Genomic DNA, 17,221 nt, shown 5'->3' with positions numbered 1-17,221 from the left:
CCTGTAAGAAATAAATAAATATTTAAGACAGATATTATCCCAATCTGTTAATAAGAAAAGGTTGTTATTTTCTTGCCTTTATACAATATTTTTGTTTATTTGCGTTTATATTTATTATATACAAGTTTACAATGAGATTTGCTTTTCCATTTCCTTTGATCGATTCGTTAGCTCATTTTTCCATATACTTATTACATTTGCCTCTGTATATTGGTTAGTGTATAATAAAACTTTAATATTCGTTAATTTATTGCACTCGGTTTATATACAGCTCAGGTAAAATTTCAAATTGTCTTTCTAATGCAGTAAAGAATCAAGTAACCTGAAACAATTTCATATTAATCAAAAAAAGCAAAATAGAAATGTTTAAAGAAAAATAAAGTCTCTAAAGCCTGAATTTATATTAAGGTATGTATATAATTGTGTAAATAATTTCTATTTACAATCATATTTTCGCTGCATAGCTAAACTTTTTACAAATGACATCCGCCTAAATTATTATTAATATAGTCGGTCCTCAACTTTTATTGACTGTGGATCTAATTTGGGGAAGCCCCTGGTTGTAAAACTGCCGCAACGCTCAATAAACAAAGGATTCGGTTTCTTTAGACGATATGTGTAAGGAAAATTATTCAAGTATTGTAAATATTTCTATATTCGCATATATAATGTATATCAGCATGTGTATATCTATATAGGTAACATATTGTATATATATGCATAAGTACACGGATACATCGATCTGGTAAATATAGGTATTTCATATTTTTCCTTCTTTATATTGCATCTACATCCAGCGTTTACTATATTTGCTTAGTTAACTAACTCGAAGGTTAACCATTAGGTTCTTTGGTTGTCATTTAATTGGTTTTCCCCTTGGGTTTGGTTTGTCCTAGCGGCCTGTGAAGGGCATCAACGTGAATCCTTAAGAGAATCCTTAAGAGACGACATTAAAGCTTAAGATTGGGTATACATAAGAGTCCTATTGCGTTTCGATTATGTCGTACATATAAAAAGCCAATAACCGAACAACAGCTGCTACGAGTTCAACTACAAAACTATTTACACGTGTCGAAATGTCGCGATCGCCTTAAATTCAATTATTTGTCAACTGATATTTGGTGAGGTCCACCAGGTGCTCATACAGCATGTCCTCCTGCGGCGTCAGTCCGATCATGATCCATCCCGATATGGCGGCAATGCTCCTCGTCACCGACAGACTGCTCCAAACGCTCTGCACACTGTTGCTCAGCTACTCGAAATGGGATGGGATGTGTGGGTAAAGTAATCCTACTTTTGGTCGAACAGATTAGATCTTACCATCTCCTGCTGGGTCAGCGTAATGTTGGCATTGTTGTTGAACAGGTACAGCTTCTCGTCTATGGAATCGGAGCAAATTGTAAGGATTATTGTCGCCACATATATCATGGTGATGATCAGCCAGCGAAAAGAGATCAGTTCGCTGGCATTCGAGAAGCTCCAGCGACAAATGTCCATGCTATTGAAAATGAGAAGAATATCTTTCAATCTCGGTAAGTGTTATCTCTTAATTAATTAGTTGCTTAATTGTATTGATTCATTTTGGCATATTATCTTTCGGTTAGTTTGAAAAATAACCACCTCTTCATACAGTACAACATTAAATGAATTTGGGCTGACCTTAGAGCTAATCGTCGGTAGCATTACCATATTACTGATAAGAAAGTGCAAGTGAGGTGATGGGAGGGGAAAAAGAAAGTGTGACGTCAGAAGCCAAAAGTCGCAAAATGGAAACACGTTTGGTTGCCATGCAAACATTTTCTCTCAGCTGTTTTTAAGAAGCAAGTTAATGTCTCAAATGGACAATACCGATCATTGGATTACCCACGGAATAGTATTATTTGAAATAGGTTTTAAAATAAATAGAAATTAAATTGTAAAGTATTGAGTTGAAATAATGGCCAAATGCCTTTTAAGCAGTGGCAAGCAGACTTTTTAAAGTTTATTAGCTCCAGGGAGTTTGAGTAACCTTCTTGCCTGCAAGTTCCTAAATGTCCTGACATTTATTCGCATGCATATTAATTGAAAGCAAATCCTCGGCCAGCACTGTGTTTGGCAAGGATCAAAGGTCAGGACACAGACTCCGCTGCCGGGAGATACTTAACATTTAGCACAGCGACAGCCGCACATAAATCAACTGGCGCTGGGATAACGAAGCGAAATGTCATACACAGTTTCACACTTTTGCCAGACGAAAACGGCACAATTCGAATGGCAGACAGTTCCGGACCGTTCCGACCGTTCCGACCGCTTCACCCACCCAATCGACCACCCATCCACCCATCCACCCATCCAACCAACCAACCACCCGACCAACCAAAACCACCCACACACTTGTACCATCGACTGGCGCAGCCTTTAAAGGTCAAGAGTGCAGCCAGAGTGGCTTGCTTGTGTGTGGGCAGCGACTTTGGCATGCAAAAAGAGCAAAGTTTAAGGGCATTAAAATATTCTGTGGCTGATGAAAGCGACCACGCAATGCGAGCCACACAAATTATTACTATGCGACCGCGAAGCCGAACAAGTTCCCAATTCCCGAATTGAGGTCGCATTCTAATTAAGACCAAGAAACGCGCACACTTCCAGAGTCTAGACTCTAGGCCGAAAATAAAAAAAACGGCCAGAAATCGGGAGGTTTACCCACATCCGGCTGGCTTATGGCTCAATGAAACTCGCACCTGAGGTCAATGAGTTCTTGAGCCGAACTCCTTGGACGGGGAAAGGCTTTCTATTTTAAGCCGAGTGCTGACGAAGGTTGCGCGTAGGCCAAATCGACTTTTAATCAAGCCAAAGGACATCGAAAGACTCTAAGGACACAATGAGAAACGGCAAAGCAGCTCAATTGGGGGGCAGGTATTTGTGCACAAAAATTCTATTAAGTTAGAACTCTTACATGACTATATCCTTAGAAAAACTAGTGCCGCAAATTATGATAAGATACTAAACCCTACAAACCATTTGCTTAATTTGAAATTTCACTACTTTAAGTTGCAACGTGTTCCCTGATTTAACACTTAAGCCCCAATCTAATTTAATCTTAATTGTTTTAAGGCCTTCTTTTACTCACCGATCGAATACAGAAACCAGACAGATTATGGCCAAGCAGTAGAAGGTATTCAAGTAGATCTCCGCGAAGCCCGCATAATCGGTTATCAGGGCCAAGGCGTCGCTGCCTCCTGCGCCGGATGCTGATGAGGCTGAGGATGAGGATGGGGATGGGGATGGGGATGGGGATCCACCCGACTCCGACTCCGCTCCTCGATCGCCAGGATCGAGGTTGAGGTCCATTGCCGACGGCGTCGATGCGGATGGGGTTGGTGCTGTCGAGGACATCGTCTCGCCCGCGAGACTCATGCCATTGATGACCTTGGCCCAGTCCATGGGGTGGCTGCTCAGCACGAAGAGAAGGTGGGCCAGGGCTAGACCGGCTAGCAGGCCGTGGCAAATGTTCGAGATGAGCAGCCAGATTCGTTGAACTACACAGGCTAGTTGTATGTTGCTGGTGATGCCATTGCTGCAAGGGAAAGTAATTTCGGATTAGAACATGGATCACAAATTCAGGGAGTCTAGGGATAATTTTGGTCCTTCGCTCATTTTTTTTTTTCACTATGTAAATATAACATTTAAGTAGTTTCTAGATTAAAAATTGCCTCCAACTAATGCCTAGTTTGTTAAGCACCAAAGTGGTGTTAAAATGGTGTTTAATATTAAAATCTCTTTTTACTTAATTACGTTATTAATTATACGTTTTAATTATATTCAAAATATTATCGTAAGAAATGAACTAAGGGCAACTAAGGGCAAGATTCGATTGAAATTTAAATATAGTGCTTCGATAATGGTTGAAATCTCACCGATTGAAGTCGGCATCGAGCAGGCAGCGGGTATCACCGTAACTGCCACGCCCACTCCCCGAGCCACCGGCAGTTCCGCCCATTCCGGCACCGCCGTGGGCGTGGCTGCCGCCGGAGCGAAAGAGGCGACCGGCGCCCCCCAGCTCCGCGGCAGAGATGCCGTCGAGGCGACCACCTCCTCCGCCGGACGCCGAAAGTCCGCCGGACCCGCGGACTGCGGCCCCCAGGAAGGAGCGCTTGTAGTAGCTGTGCTCCACGGGTCGATATCCGGATGACGTCTGCAGGAACATCTTGTCGATGTGCGCGGGCGCATCGTCCGTGGGCGAGACGACCGGCGTGAATGGGTTGTAGATTTCCTCGCCGTCGGCCGGAGCGATGTCGTCGGCCAGCTCCTTTAGAATCGAGGATATCCCGCCAGTCGAGTACAGTTTGCCTGAGGGAGGGAAGAGCGATACAAATGGGATTATGGATATGTGGCTGCACTGGAAAAAAATGAGTACTATGATGGTAAAAGTTTAAAATAGTTCTAAGGCGATATTTGGTAATAGATGGGTAGTTATTATCTTTCCCTTATCGTTTTATACCTTTTGCACAATTAACTATATTTATTTTATTTCAAACTTAAATCCTTTTAAGAAGCTACTAATTTCTAAACACATTTTTCCAGACCCAGCTCTAAAAAAAAATTAAAGGGAAATTTAAATGGAAAGAAATAAATAATGGAAAATTTGATTTAAAGTATGGCTTAACTTGGAATGAGATAGAAGTATGAAAAATCCTTACATCGACTTATAGTATGTATAAATGTATTTTTTCTGAACAACATTTTATTGTTAATTTTATATTCTAAATATGTTCAATTGGAGTCAAGAAAAACAGGTCCTTAGCATTAATGAATGACATAGCATAATCAGCATGCGGTACTGAATTGAGTAAACCAAACACCCACAAGCTTAGCCAACATCCCACGGCTTTCTTCGAGCGCTACAAAATCTTCAGTGCGCAGAATCGAGAGTAAAGTCAGTGGGCGACCAAGTGGAAGGGTGGAGCTTTTGCCCCAGCTGGTTTTACTCAATGGCAACTGTGACATGGAAGTGGACAACACGGGGGCTACACAGAAAAATAAAACCGAACTTGGGCTTCAATTAGCTACCTTTTCATATTGATGAGGCTATTTGTTCTATTTTAAATATCTAAATTAAATATTTAAGTAATGATACTCTGACCTTTATGGAGAAAAGCTGCTAGGAAATATGAATCAATATTTGAAATGAAATAAATATGTGTTTACTCATCTAAAGAAAGCAAAAACCCGTACAAAATTTGCCTCGAAGTAATTTGTATGTGGATTTTACATCTCATTGGCCATTTAGTTTAAATATTTAAAAAATAATAATAATCTTTATAAAATAGTTTATTATGAATATATGTTTTTACGAATACTACAAGAAGGAGAGGCAAACTTAAACGCAGAAACACTGACCGTAAATGGATTGTATTAAACTAAACTAGACATTAAACTTAGGATGTAGTTATCTAATTTAAACTTAAGAGTTTTCGAAACCGATGGTGACGAGACTACTCACTGATTAGCTGGCCCCGCTTGTCCCTCTGCGACTTGGTCTTCCGGTGGACGCGCCGCTCCTCGAGGCTCTGGTCGATCTCCAGTTCGCCGGAGAGCGAGGCGTCGTGCATGTCGGAGCACTGTTTGAGGTACCGCATCAGGGTCTCGTTGGCCTGGCGCACCTCCATCTCCCCGGCGGCGATCAGCTTCCGCTCGCGTCTCCGGCGGGACTCCGACTTGCTCCGCTTGCGCCGCGGACTCTTGTCGAAGCTGCTCCTCGACCGCAGGGATCGCTGGGCGGGACTGGCCTGCGGGTCGGACAGCGATTGCTGTTTGCGGGAGGCGCCCGTGCCATTGCCATTGCCATTTCCTATTCCGTTTCCTGTCCCGGTTCCGATTCCGGCGGGGGCGGAGGGCGTGGGCGAGCTCTGTTTGAGCTCACGGTCCATGTAGCCGAGTATGCCGCGATGAAAGGAGGCGTCCGGATCCGCCGGCGAATGGGTGCGTCTGGAGCGATGGTGGTGCGTGGCCGGTAGTTGCTGTAGGGTCTCCCGCAGGCTCATCGCATCGCCGGACGAGTTGCGGCTGCCGTCGCTCTGCTTGGGCGGCGGCGGCGATTCCCGGGCATTGCCAGCGCCCAGTGGCGACTCCTCCTCCCCCTCCCCCTCCCCCTGGCCAGGAGGAGCATGGCCGTTGACCAGGACCACCGTCTGCTGGGACGTCTGGCTGGGCGAGCCCACCAGCTCGATACTGTCCGCCGAGCTCTGGGCACTGATGCGACCCGCACTGCTGGGCGTGCCGCCGCTGCCGCCCGGTTCCGCAGCCACGCCCTCGTTGAGGGCGGTGGCACAGTCCAAGGCCTCCGCCCGCTCGGGCGTGGTTGGCGGTGGTGGCCCCGTGGCGGCCGCCTCGCGCTCCAGACGCCGCTGGCGTGCCTCCGTGCGACGATGTCGCTGGTGCTGGCGGTGCACCTTCGCCTCCATGGCTAAATGGACTATCTGGACTACCGACTATCCGAATCCGAATCCGAATCCGAATCCGACTCCAACTCCGTTCCAATCCAATCCAAACCAATCCGATCCAATCCGATGCGATCCTAGGCCAGCTGCATAACAGGTGGACGACGACGACAACACCCCCTGGGAACTTTGTGCTGCTGCAGCTTTTGACCCAAATAGCACTGCACTGCACTGCACCCACACACCCGCGACGGAGCACACGACCACTACCACTACCACTGCGACAACGACAACGACAACGTCAACGGCTCGACGGAATGCAGCTCAGCTGCGAGCGGGTGGCATGTCGTCAAGGACCTACTGTACTGAGTGTATCACCAGTGCCCAAAAAACATTTCCGAATATCAATCTTTTCGTTACGATATCGCTTGATTCCTTCACTCGGCGTTATCCATGGCTTTTCTCTGATATTCTTTGATATTTCTCGGGGCAAACGGAGCCGAAACCGATGCAACGCGTTCGAAAGACTGCTTCTGCAATAACAACGATTGGGGCTTTGCGAGGGCCTTAAATAGACTTGGCTCTCGCCATCCTGGAGCTTCGGTTTCTCTTTGGCGTCGACAGCGCTGCCGCTTTCAACAGTGGGGAAAACTGCAGAAATTGTTCGGCTTAAGTCGGGAAAATGTTAATATTAAGTATATACTCTCTACATAGGTTTGTGTACGCGGTAAACATAACGACGTGGCAGAGATGTAAGCCACACTGAGGGTCGTTTTGTCAAGGAACTCTTTAAAAGATGGGAGGTAAATAAATATAAAATGACAATATTCTCTTTTTTTTTGTCCACCTTTGAAGACTACAACTCATTACTTAATTGTCAAAACCACTGAAGGACCTAAATTAGTCAGAACGGAACCCTAAACTGTCATTCTGATTTACAATAGAATTTAGAGTTATGACAAGAAGTATTAGAGTAAATGAAATGATTTTTCCAGCTACAATACATGTATGTTTTTAAATTTTGATTAAAAGTGCTGAATATTTCATACATCTTTTAGCTTCGCCAATTCGTTGATTACAAAATCTACGTTAATTTAGATTGCTAGACTTTACGCAAAAGAAACCCTTGTTTGGCAACATTTCAAAAAGGTTGTTTCCAATTTCTTACATAGTATTAGAAATCGGTCTTCATATTCATTTTTTTTTATTGCATGTTTGCCTCTATAATTTAACGTTATTTAAAAACCTGGTATTGAGTTTGAGCGATTGACAATCGCACGTAGAGAACTGTCAAATGTATTCAACTAAGATATAAGCCACTGTTAAGAATGTTGCACTGTTAACTGCGACAGCGACGCGTTCGCCGACGGCGAAGTCAAAGATAGAGTTCAAGAGACGAACGGTATTTTTAAGGAGAGATTGGGAGGGAGTTTTCGTAACGTAGTAACAGGACAAAAGGAGAGCGCGAGAGCTTTAGGGACAATGACGTCAACAGTGCGTGTTCGTGCACCCACACATTACGAGAGTGTTTGTTCGTGTGAGTGTGTTTGGGCTGGTGTTTGTTGGTATTATTGACAAATTCTATTTTTAGGCATCTATAAAAATGTTCGAGCTGAATATGGGATTTTATTTGCAACACCTGAACCCACACTTAAAAACCAGCTGTTTTACACTGAGAGAAAAAGTCGTTTGACTTTTGATTTAATTTTGTTAAATATTTTAAGCTGTTTAGGCTTTAAAAATTGTTACTCGATTTTTGATTTAAAAATTTGTATTTTTGACATTTTGGTGTGGCATTCAAATGAGTTTTTTGCCTCCATTTCTCCACCACTGTAGTGTCATGTTTTGCGAAAACTGAATTCGCCCACACGTACGTCCTGACTCCCCCGCTCTCTCCTACTTTCTCCCACTCTCTTTCGTCTGTGTAATCGATAAATGCGTGGTAGGATGTCAGCTCACTGCGCAGCTTTCGCCTCTGATGACGTCAATGGAAAAAGCTTCACCCAAAAACCAAAACAACAACAGTGCCTTCCCTAGGAGCCACCCCTTAACCCCCGGAAAATTCACAAAAGCCGGCAAAAGCTTGACAGCAGGCGTCAGAAAAATTTGATTATCGTAAAGCCAAAGAGAGAGGGGTAGAACAGACAGAAGGAGACAGACGGAGCATCCTTCTGGCGTTGCTGTTAGCTAATGGCCCTTGAAATGGCAGAGTCTTTGATGGGGCGGTTCCTGCAAATATCACTGGGGGTATAAGTAAGGTACAGTTTAGAAAAATCGCTTTAAAAAATATTCGACTCAATAGATATTTGTCTTGAAGTCCATTTTTGTAACTAGTGTTACTAATTTATGAGGCAACCAGGAAATAAAAAAATTATACTTAGTTACATTAACTTTTGTGTTGCACTTCTTTAACAGTTGTAAAAGCAATCTTTAGAAAGTATAGAAAACTATTCTTAATTTTTAATACCAATGTTAAAAAAAAATTAAATAATTTTTTGGTTGTAATAAAACTAAGAATCAATAATAATAAATAAATATTTAGCTTTTATAAATCCTATCCAAAAAACCCCTTTAGATCCGCCACTGGATTTAGCGATTTGAGAACTCCCCTCGAGAGAGAGAGTGAAAGAAAGCCCGAGAGAGAGAATGAGAGAGAGTGCCTGTGCAAAAAGCGAACGTCATGACCATGACGTCACACTGACGTCAGCGGGCTTGTTGCCAAAATGAAATGCGGTTGAGGAGTAATAAAGGCGAGCAACGAAATGCTGCAAAAAAAAACTGGTCGATACCCATACACATTTATGTACACATACGCGAAAAACTAAGACCTTTCTCTAGATTTATAGTGCGAATGCCTTGCCACTCGGAAAGTTTATTCACCCAACAATAACTTCAAGTTTAAAGTTTAAACACAAACACTTTTTTTGTCAAGCGTTTGGAAATTGATAGCACTAATCAAGCCACTATAACAAAAATAATCTTCTAGAGGACTAAAAACTATATAATTCCAAATAAATAGCTACAAAATGAAAAATTGTAATTATTTTTCCGAATAAACATTACTTTACTTTCAACATTCATTTATTTTGAGTTACATGTATTCATTTGAAAACTTAAAAGGCGGCAAATTCAAGGTTTCCATTTTCATTTACTGAGAATATAGATAAACCATGTAGAATTTGAAACAATTTATTGGTAACAGAGTGACACCCTTTCCATCACTAAGCGTTGCCCATGGCAACCTTTGTGTTGTTATGTCAATGGAGACAGTCAAAATACAGCCGGCCACTAGCAAAGAAGTGAAAAGACCAAATATTTCTGACCATGCCACTGCTGGAGGCACCGGCCGAGTATCTGGAGTCCTCGCCAGACCACTCCCTTCAGGCGGAGCTGCCGCTCCTTTTGGCTCCCCCAGGTCCGGCGGCCTTGGCCCAGGTATTTGATAACATGCCAGTGAACTTATATCATTACAAAATAAATTATACTATATGCCAGGTCCGGATGCCTCCACCTGAGGTTCGACTCAACCAACAGAATCGCGCCCAGCAGCAGCAGAGGACGCCGTTTAATCGTCGGCCACTGGGCCGCCGGAACTCCTTCGACCGGGATGTCCCCATCACCGAGGAGACACATCACCTTCCGGCCTTCGTGCACCTGCTGCCCGTGGTTTTGCCCCAACAGGCACCGGAACCGACCTTGGACGAGCTACTGGTAGGCCAAAACAAGTGTATGCATTATGTGAAACATGTCCGAATCAAATGACCGGCTTAGATTGGGCAGGCTCTTTAATACCCTTGCAGACGGTATTCTGATTTCAAACCAAACTTTAATTATAAGTGATAAAAAAAAAACTTACTTCCATTTAAATTCAAAATGTTTTGCTTCTTCAATCATAATAAACTGGCAATGCAGATACTTGGAGTTGAATAATTGCAACTTCTGCAGTACTCCCGGTATCGAAAAGTACTCCTTGAATTAGCAAAACACTACTGACTAAAATTATGGTATTTCTATGCAATTGCTCCCATCTCAAATCGATTTCCTGACAATTTAGTGATGTTAAATTAATACTTGTTAATATACTGAAAACTGTCTTTGCTTCAATTGAAATGGTTTCAAGAATATTTCATTTTTTGCAATAGCTGGAAGGGTATATGAAATTTCGTTTTGTTTTTAGAGCAATTTTGAATTGTTATTGGCCTTAATTCAAAACTATTTTTTAAGACATTTATTTAGTAATATTTAACTTTAAAGTTGCACTAGGATTGACACTAGCTTTACCTTAATTTTAAGCCTTATTTCGTTGGTGGTGTATGTAACTAACCAAACAGCCAGGACTAATCCAGTAACGTCCTTTCAGCGCCGCGTGACCCAGCGAACAGACCTCGAGGCGGTGGAGGAGGTGCGCCTGCGCGTGATCTCCTACACGATCAGCCTGTCCCGCCTGTCGCTCTTCCTGCCGCGGCTCCAAAGCCTCGACCTGAGCGGCAGTGTGCTGAGCTCGCTGCGAGACCTGGGCTACGGACTGCTCCAGCTGACCCGGCTGGACATCAGCAACTGCGGCCTGAACAGCTTCGATGGCACCAGCGGGCTGCCGGCCATCCGGGTGCTGATCGCCGACGGAAACATGATCCAGCGGGTGGATCCCCTGGCCGAGCTGGTCCACCTGCGGGTCCTGAAGGCGAGGAACAACCGGATCAGCGAGCTGGGCCTGCTCTCCTTTCTGGGCATGTGTCCGCAGCTCCAGGAGGTGGAGTTGCAGGGGAATCCTGTGTGCCGGCTTCCACTTTACCGCTCGCTTCTGGCGCGCAGTGTGCCCACGTTGCAACTGCTGGACGAACGGGTTTTGAACGCCCCAGCGACTCCGGCGGAGATTGAGGCGGGTCCATCGCCGGGCTCCAGCGACTTGGAGTCCGGTTCAGAGGGGGCACTCGCACTCCCACGTCCGGCCACCGCACCCGCTCCAGAGCCCGTTCAGATCATCCTTAACCCCGGCATCCGGCGGCAAGTGTCGGCCAGTTCCGCCTCCACTCCGGTGGCCGGATCCGTGCTGGGACTGGTCCGCCAGCGTCGGCGGCGCAGTGGCCACGCCTGGGTCAGTTCCTCCTCCTCCTCGTCCTCCAGCGGATCGTCATCCGCCTCGTCGGCCAGGTCCACACGGACCCCTTCGATGAGCTCGTGCTCCTCCAACAGCAGCCTCGACGTCCAGTCATCCACTTATGCCTTCAGCCCACAATCAACGCTGGACTAGACCACTCAATCTATTCAAAAACTTTTATAATCGTATGAAAATATATATGTATAACATAAGTACGTAAGTTCGGATTTTAAATCCTCACCGTTGCAAGCTTAATAGATTGTTAAATATATATACATTTCGGATTAAAATTAAGGATGTCACAACAATTCCGATCAATTTAAAGCAGCAAATCTACTAAAAATCTTTCAAAAATCTTAATATTAAGCTATATTTTTTTTACATTTAATTTTATTCAAAGGCAATCATCATTTTTCAGCCACCTATTCGGCAATTTCAAGTATCACAACAAGCATTTTTGTTTGATTTTTGAATTACTTTTTTAATGTTTTACATTTTTATGTATTATAACTTTCAGTGGAGGTCCGTTTAAATAATGCAAGTTTCAAATAAATAAATGTTAATTCATCTTTGTTATTAACCCCACAAAAGTCAATTTTGTTTTAGTTAGTGAATTTTATTTTAGTATTTCTATAAAATGATAAGTATTGGATGTCTACGTCTTGAGTGCGTTGTTTAGAAATTTGATTTTGCAAGTGCATATAAACAGTGATGGGAATTATACTTATACTTTGTATACAAATTCATACTTTTGGAATTCTACTGAGCCTTGAAGTATGGACTCTGATGATATGTAGAGATAGCCAATTCATTCAGATCTAACTTAAGATAAATATAGTTAAAAACGTAACTCTTGTGAAATAAAATGACCTGTAATTTAAATATCATTTCGATACGTGTTCAAAAATTTAAAAAAAAATATTTAAAAATCAAAATATATTTGATATAAACTGTTCATTTTTTCTGATCAACAAAGTACATTCCCATCACTGCCTACGATCTACGATCCTATCTCTACTCGGTGTAGCTGTATTGAAAGAGGGCCGCCGAAGGCGATCGAACGGGGACGAGCTGGCTCTGGCCGTTGGGATTCCGGAATACCAGGTAGTCGCGTCCGTTGATCAATCGCCGCACCCCGTTCTCCGAATCGCCGCCCAGAAGGACTCCATTGCCGATGGCGATGCCGTTTCCATTTCCGAGGGGTCGTCGCCAGCGGTTCAGTGGATCCCCTTGACCGCCGCCCTGGAAAATGCTCTGGTACGGCGGCGGTGGGGTGACGTTCTGGGCGTGGGTGGAGGCGCCCAGGAGCTGGCCATGTCCGCTCTCCGGTCGCCGCCAGGCGCGGAGCCAGCGGGATGGAGCCACCGACTGGCCATTGGGCGTGCGTCCGATCCCGTGACGCGCCCACTTGTTCGCCTCCTGGCGACTGTTGACGTAGCGGAACATCAGCTCCGTGCTGAAGACGGCCAGTGCGGTGGCAAAGCCGGCCAGCATGATGTAGTAGGTCATCATTAGGTCGCCGTTCCGCAGCTGCCGCTCGGTGCCGCCGAGGTCCTGCGGACAGATCTCCGCACTGGGCAGGTCCCTGTTGGACAGGTGCTTCACGATGCCCGACTCGACCAGGTTGAGGAGTCTGTAAAGTGCCAAACGGGATTATCCATGTGAAGCTACACATCCGCTCACCCACTCACTCCGGATCGAAGAGCTGGCTGAGATTGGAGCCAATCGGGTAGGCGAAGGTGCGCTTCTTCTTCAGGAACGGCTCCTTGGCCATGGCGAACGGACAGTGGACCTTCTCGTCGCTGAAGCTGATGGACTTGCGGTACAGGTAGTCCTGGTACAGCATTATGTTGATCGCCGGCCGATCCCGCACGAACACATAGCCATTCCGCTCCACGTAGTTCTGCAGGTTGTAGGTGTCGTTTGTCTCGTCCGAGAACACGGCGTAGTTGTTCTGGATCATCCGGTTCAGCATGGACAGGGACTCGTTGGTCTGAAATGGCACGAAGTGGCAGGGTAAGCATAACCATATTCTCTTGTCATTAGATTTTTAAAATGTAAAAGTTATGTGGAGATAAATAAAATTTAAAGATGAGTAAATCAAGTTTTGTAATCTTTGATTAGTTAGATGGTTTATCCAAATCTATAAAAGGAATAAAGCAATCTATACCCATATAGAACAACCAATAAAAAAAATCCTTCTAAAAACCCTTTGGTATTGTTTTAGTTTTCAAAAAAATGGAAAACTTTGCTAATTCTTAACTTTTTAGTATTTATACTGTAGTAAGTGATTTTAATAAAAAGGTTAAACACAAAATAACCATTCATCTGCACTTTGTTTGGAATACAAATTTCTTTTTTTAATATCTGACATGGTTCATAATAAACAGCAATTTTCTGGACCAATAATTAGTCTGAGCTTCACGAAAATAACAAATATTTCAAATATTGAAATTACACTTTTTTGATTGGCAATTCCCTGGGAAAAAGACGAACTAAATTCTTGGTAATGTCTACATACTTGTTACTCTCTCAATTGCCTAATTAATTTTACAAACTCTATTTAAATTAATTTAAATTTATAATAATGTTTAACATTAAATGAAAAGAAATTGTAGCGTAGAATAAAAATATAGTAACTCCATGTCGTAACACAACGAGACTAGCAGTTTTATTTACTTGCAGTGCTAGGATGCAAAATAAAGAAATAATAATAATTATAATAATTAGCCTTAAAGAGTCTTTTGTTTTTCCTCATAAGGACAAACTGTGCAATTTGTATGTATTAATAAAAAGTATTTTTAATTTTATGGACTTGCTTCAATTTACAAACTTTATACTTGTTTAAATGAATTCTCGATAGAATCGTTGTTGACTATTAATAATTTTGTAAAATACATTTTTTTCCATTTAATATATAAAATAATTCTGATAATTTCTACATACTCCATTGACAAACTAAGTCAAATTGTAGTTATTAGACCCTTTTGTTTCCCTGAAGAGGGACCGTAGATTTTGGTCGAATTAAAAACCATGCTGTATTAAATTGAATTGAAATTGTAATTTTCTCTTATCTGTTCTGCATCTGCTCTGACCAATTTGTTCCCCCACCCAGGGAATCCCGCTCACCGTCCGAATGGCGTACTCGACACCGCCGCCCCGCATGGACACGAAGTGCTTGTTCTTGGACAGGATGTCGTCCACCGTGTTGTAGGGCAGCGTGAACTTGGAGAGGGTCAGGAAGGCGGTCAGGTTGGCCGTGTAGAAGGACGTCAGTATCGTGATGAAAATCCACCAGGTGGCAAAGAGCAGCCGGGTCGAGTCTGTAATGGGTTGTAATGGGTTGTAATGGCAATGGGTTGCAATGGCAATGGGTTGCAATGGTAGTGGGTCTAATTAGTCGACAAAGCGCCTGCACACGCGTTCAAAAGGGGCCCATTAGCGCCTGCCGATGGCTATCTGGGCCGCTCGCTTGCACTTTGGCCTAATTGCACCCACCTGCGATGGGCGACAGGGTGCTGCCCTGCTTCATCAGCGCCCCGTACACGAACCAGGCGCAGTGGCCCAGGGAGTAGGGCGTCTGCTGGCCGTCGCCCGTCAGCCGGTTGCGCAGGATGATCAGCACGTAGATGATCGGCCCCACCGCCAGCAGCGAGACGAGGATCAGGATCCACACCCAGAATTCGAACGGCGCCAGCAGGCCGGACCCGCTGGCCGACTCCCTCGGCCGCTGCATCACCATGATCCACTCGCCCTCGTCCAGCGTCGTCGTCGAGTAGTAAACGAAGCTCCGCTGGTCGGAAAGCGAGGGTATGAAGGCCGCAGCCAGGTCCACTACCTGCGGGGTATTCAAATGTTATGTATTCAAAATGGGTACAAATTTTCCCTTGAATGTTAAGTTAATATCATATAGCTCCCAAAAAGTTTTGATAAATAAGTAAAAAAAACCTTTTATGTATTTTTATAAAGTTCAAATCTCTAATTATAAAAAAATAAAAAAAAAGTTTTTTTAAGGTTTCCTTCTGGGCATTTAATTTTTTAAAAAATTTTATTTTGTTTTAAACATTAATCCTATTAATAAAAAACAAAACTATAACTCAAACCAACTTGCAGTCAAGGGCTAAATTCAAAATTAAATAAAGCTATAGACAAAAAACTGGATTTTACTCCCAAATTATTAGGAAGGCAATTTCTATAAGAAGAAGCACCCTAGTTGGCTGTATTTGTATGAATCGAACACTCAAAATGTATGCTTAATTGCCTACAAGGATAACTTATCTTAAACTATATACATATATTTGTATGTATTCAAACTATATACCAATTTTATATACATATCCATGTAGAATGAGCCCTTAATCGATTTACAACCATTGACTAATCTGACTTAGTAAACAGCATTAATAATTAATCAGTATTCCATCCCCGCCCGTCTACTCACACTGCTGTTGACCATCTCGATGAGGCTGCGATCGAAGTCCTTGGGCGAGCCGATGATGTTATCCTGGGGGACGAAGACCTCGTAGGTGAAGTTGAACTTCTTCTTGAGGAAGTCGATGATCTGGAAGGAGACGCCGTGGCCGATGCGGGTGCCGTTCTCGAGGAGCTCCGTGTAGCTGAGCGGAAGTCCTCCAGGGTGGCGATGCGCAGGTGTTTGCCCCCGATCCACTCGCGCATCTCGCGGAGCTTCAGCTTCTTGGCGATGAGGGTCTCCAGCGTCTCCACGGATGCGTCCTCGTCCAGTCCGACCTCGAGGGGCAGCTGGGGGGTGGTTGGGCTGCCGTCCTCGCCCAACAGGATGAGGTTCGCGGGCAGGGACTCGTTGAGCGCTGGACAGGCGGCGCAAAGGGCGGCGGCCACCAGCAGCTCGATGCCAGTGGCCATCGGGGCGGATGAGTGCTATATGTTAAGTTATCCCTTTCCGGTTGGTTCTTCAGATGTGGTTCCGCTTCCGGCGCTTCCTGGGCATGCTGTTGCGTTCCCTTCAACGCCGCGTAAGCCACTGAAACGGAAAGTGCCAACTTTGAATTACACCTGTACAGCCTCGAACATTCGGAATGCTATGTAAATATAAAGTCCATGCATGCTCGGTCGCCCCGCAAATACAATTAACAATAATGACAAGTGCAAACATGACAGTGGGTCATGGGTTAGGGGGTTTTCGATGGGAAACAGTACCCCAAACCACCCACACCACCCCCACATGCAGATTCGAGCACTTGATTAGGCTCCATTCTGTCCAAACCCATGCAGGTTGTGAGCATTCCCAGGGGTCTGGCTAATAAGTCGGGCTAATGGCTTAAGAAAATACCTGAAAATATACAATTGTGTAGTATGTAGTTCAAGTCCAGCCAAAGTGGATTACGAAAGTCTTGCACAGTCATTGTCTAACCAATTTTCCCCTTTCAAGGGCATGGAAGACATTCACAGAAGTGTCCTCAATCCAGTGCCCCGAATTGATTTTCTTATTGGGTAACTATATCACAAAGTCATTGGCAAACAAATAAATCATTTTTGTGCTGGCTGCAAATTGTCGATAGTTTCGCTTAATGACTATGAATTAATAATTGTTGCATGCTCTTTTATTTTCGGTTTAACTACAATATTGTATAGAAACGATTTAACCTGAAAAGCATTAAGTTTAAGACTTCAGAAATCACTTTCCTTGAATTTTTCAAAAGCATATACTTCAAATTTAAAAAAAAAA

At 43.9% G+C, this 17,221-nt stretch overlaps 3 protein-coding genes across 3 annotated transcripts; 1 reads left to right on the top strand and 2 right to left on the bottom strand.

Moving 5' to 3' along the window:
* Positions 1 to 70: 70 nt before the first annotated feature.
* LOC128259965 (uncharacterized) lies at positions 71 to 6,942 on the bottom strand. Its single transcript, XM_052992618.1, has 5 exons — positions 5,480 to 6,942; positions 3,894 to 4,326; positions 3,107 to 3,553; positions 1,321 to 1,498; positions 71 to 1,252 (listed from the first exon to the last, which is right to left on the bottom strand). The coding sequence occupies exons 1-5, from the start codon at positions 6,438 to 6,440 to the stop codon at positions 1,097 to 1,099; spliced, it is 2,175 nt and encodes a 724-aa protein (XP_052848578.1). The 5' UTR covers positions 6,441 to 6,942; the 3' UTR covers positions 71 to 1,096.
* A 2,645-nt stretch (positions 6,943 to 9,587) lies between these two features.
* On the top strand, positions 9,588 to 11,832 carry LOC128259967 (leucine-rich repeat-containing protein 56). Its single transcript, XM_052992621.1, has 3 exons — positions 9,588 to 9,851; positions 9,912 to 10,127; positions 10,777 to 11,832. The coding sequence occupies exons 1-3, from the start codon at positions 9,741 to 9,743 to the stop codon at positions 11,665 to 11,667; spliced, it is 1,218 nt and encodes a 405-aa protein (XP_052848581.1). The 5' UTR covers positions 9,588 to 9,740; the 3' UTR covers positions 11,668 to 11,832.
* A 313-nt stretch (positions 11,833 to 12,145) lies between these two features.
* Positions 12,146 to 16,562, bottom strand: LOC128259966 (glutamate receptor ionotropic, delta-1). The gene is given in 6 exon segments (XM_052992620.1): positions 12,146 to 13,147; positions 13,206 to 13,507; positions 14,644 to 14,837; positions 15,013 to 15,352; positions 15,956 to 16,140; positions 16,143 to 16,562. Coding segments are annotated over 6 exon segments (1,896 nt in total). The 5' UTR covers positions 16,399 to 16,562; the 3' UTR covers positions 12,146 to 12,528.
* Between the last annotated feature and the right edge of the window lie 659 nt (positions 16,563 to 17,221).

Source organism: Drosophila gunungcola, assembly GCF_025200985.1.
Source record: "Drosophila gunungcola strain Sukarami chromosome 3L unlocalized genomic scaffold, Dgunungcola_SK_2 000014F, whole genome shotgun sequence".
In the NCBI taxonomy this organism is placed as follows: Eukaryota; Metazoa; Arthropoda; class Insecta; order Diptera; family Drosophilidae; genus Drosophila; species Drosophila gunungcola.
Note: the sequence above shows the minus strand (reverse complement) of the source record. Positions and strands in the feature narration are given on the sequence as shown.

Bases quoted from the DNA above. Each gene is read 5' to 3' on its own strand.
- LOC128259967 (XM_052992621.1), top strand. From the start codon at position 9,741: ATGCCACTGCTGGAGGCACCGGCCGAGTATCTGGAGTCCTCGCCAGAC. The intron at 9,852-9,911 runs GTATTTGATAAC...ACTATATGCCAG, and splicing joins GTCCGGCGGCCTTGGCCCAG to GTCCGGATGCCTCCACCTGA. The intron at 10,128-10,776 runs GTAGGCCAAAAC...ACGTCCTTTCAG, and splicing joins CGACCTTGGACGAGCTACTG to CGCCGCGTGACCCAGCGAAC.
- LOC128259965 (XM_052992618.1), bottom strand. From the start codon at position 6,440: ATGGAGGCGAAGGTGCACCGCCAGCACCAGCGACATCGTCGCACGGAG. The intron at 4,327-5,479 runs GTGAGTAGTCTC...TCCCTCCCTCAG, and splicing joins CAAGCGGGGCCAGCTAATCA to GCAAACTGTACTCGACTGGC. The intron at 3,554-3,893 runs GTGAGATTTCAA...TTTCCCTTGCAG, and splicing joins CTCGATGCCGACTTCAATCG to CAATGGCATCACCAGCAACA.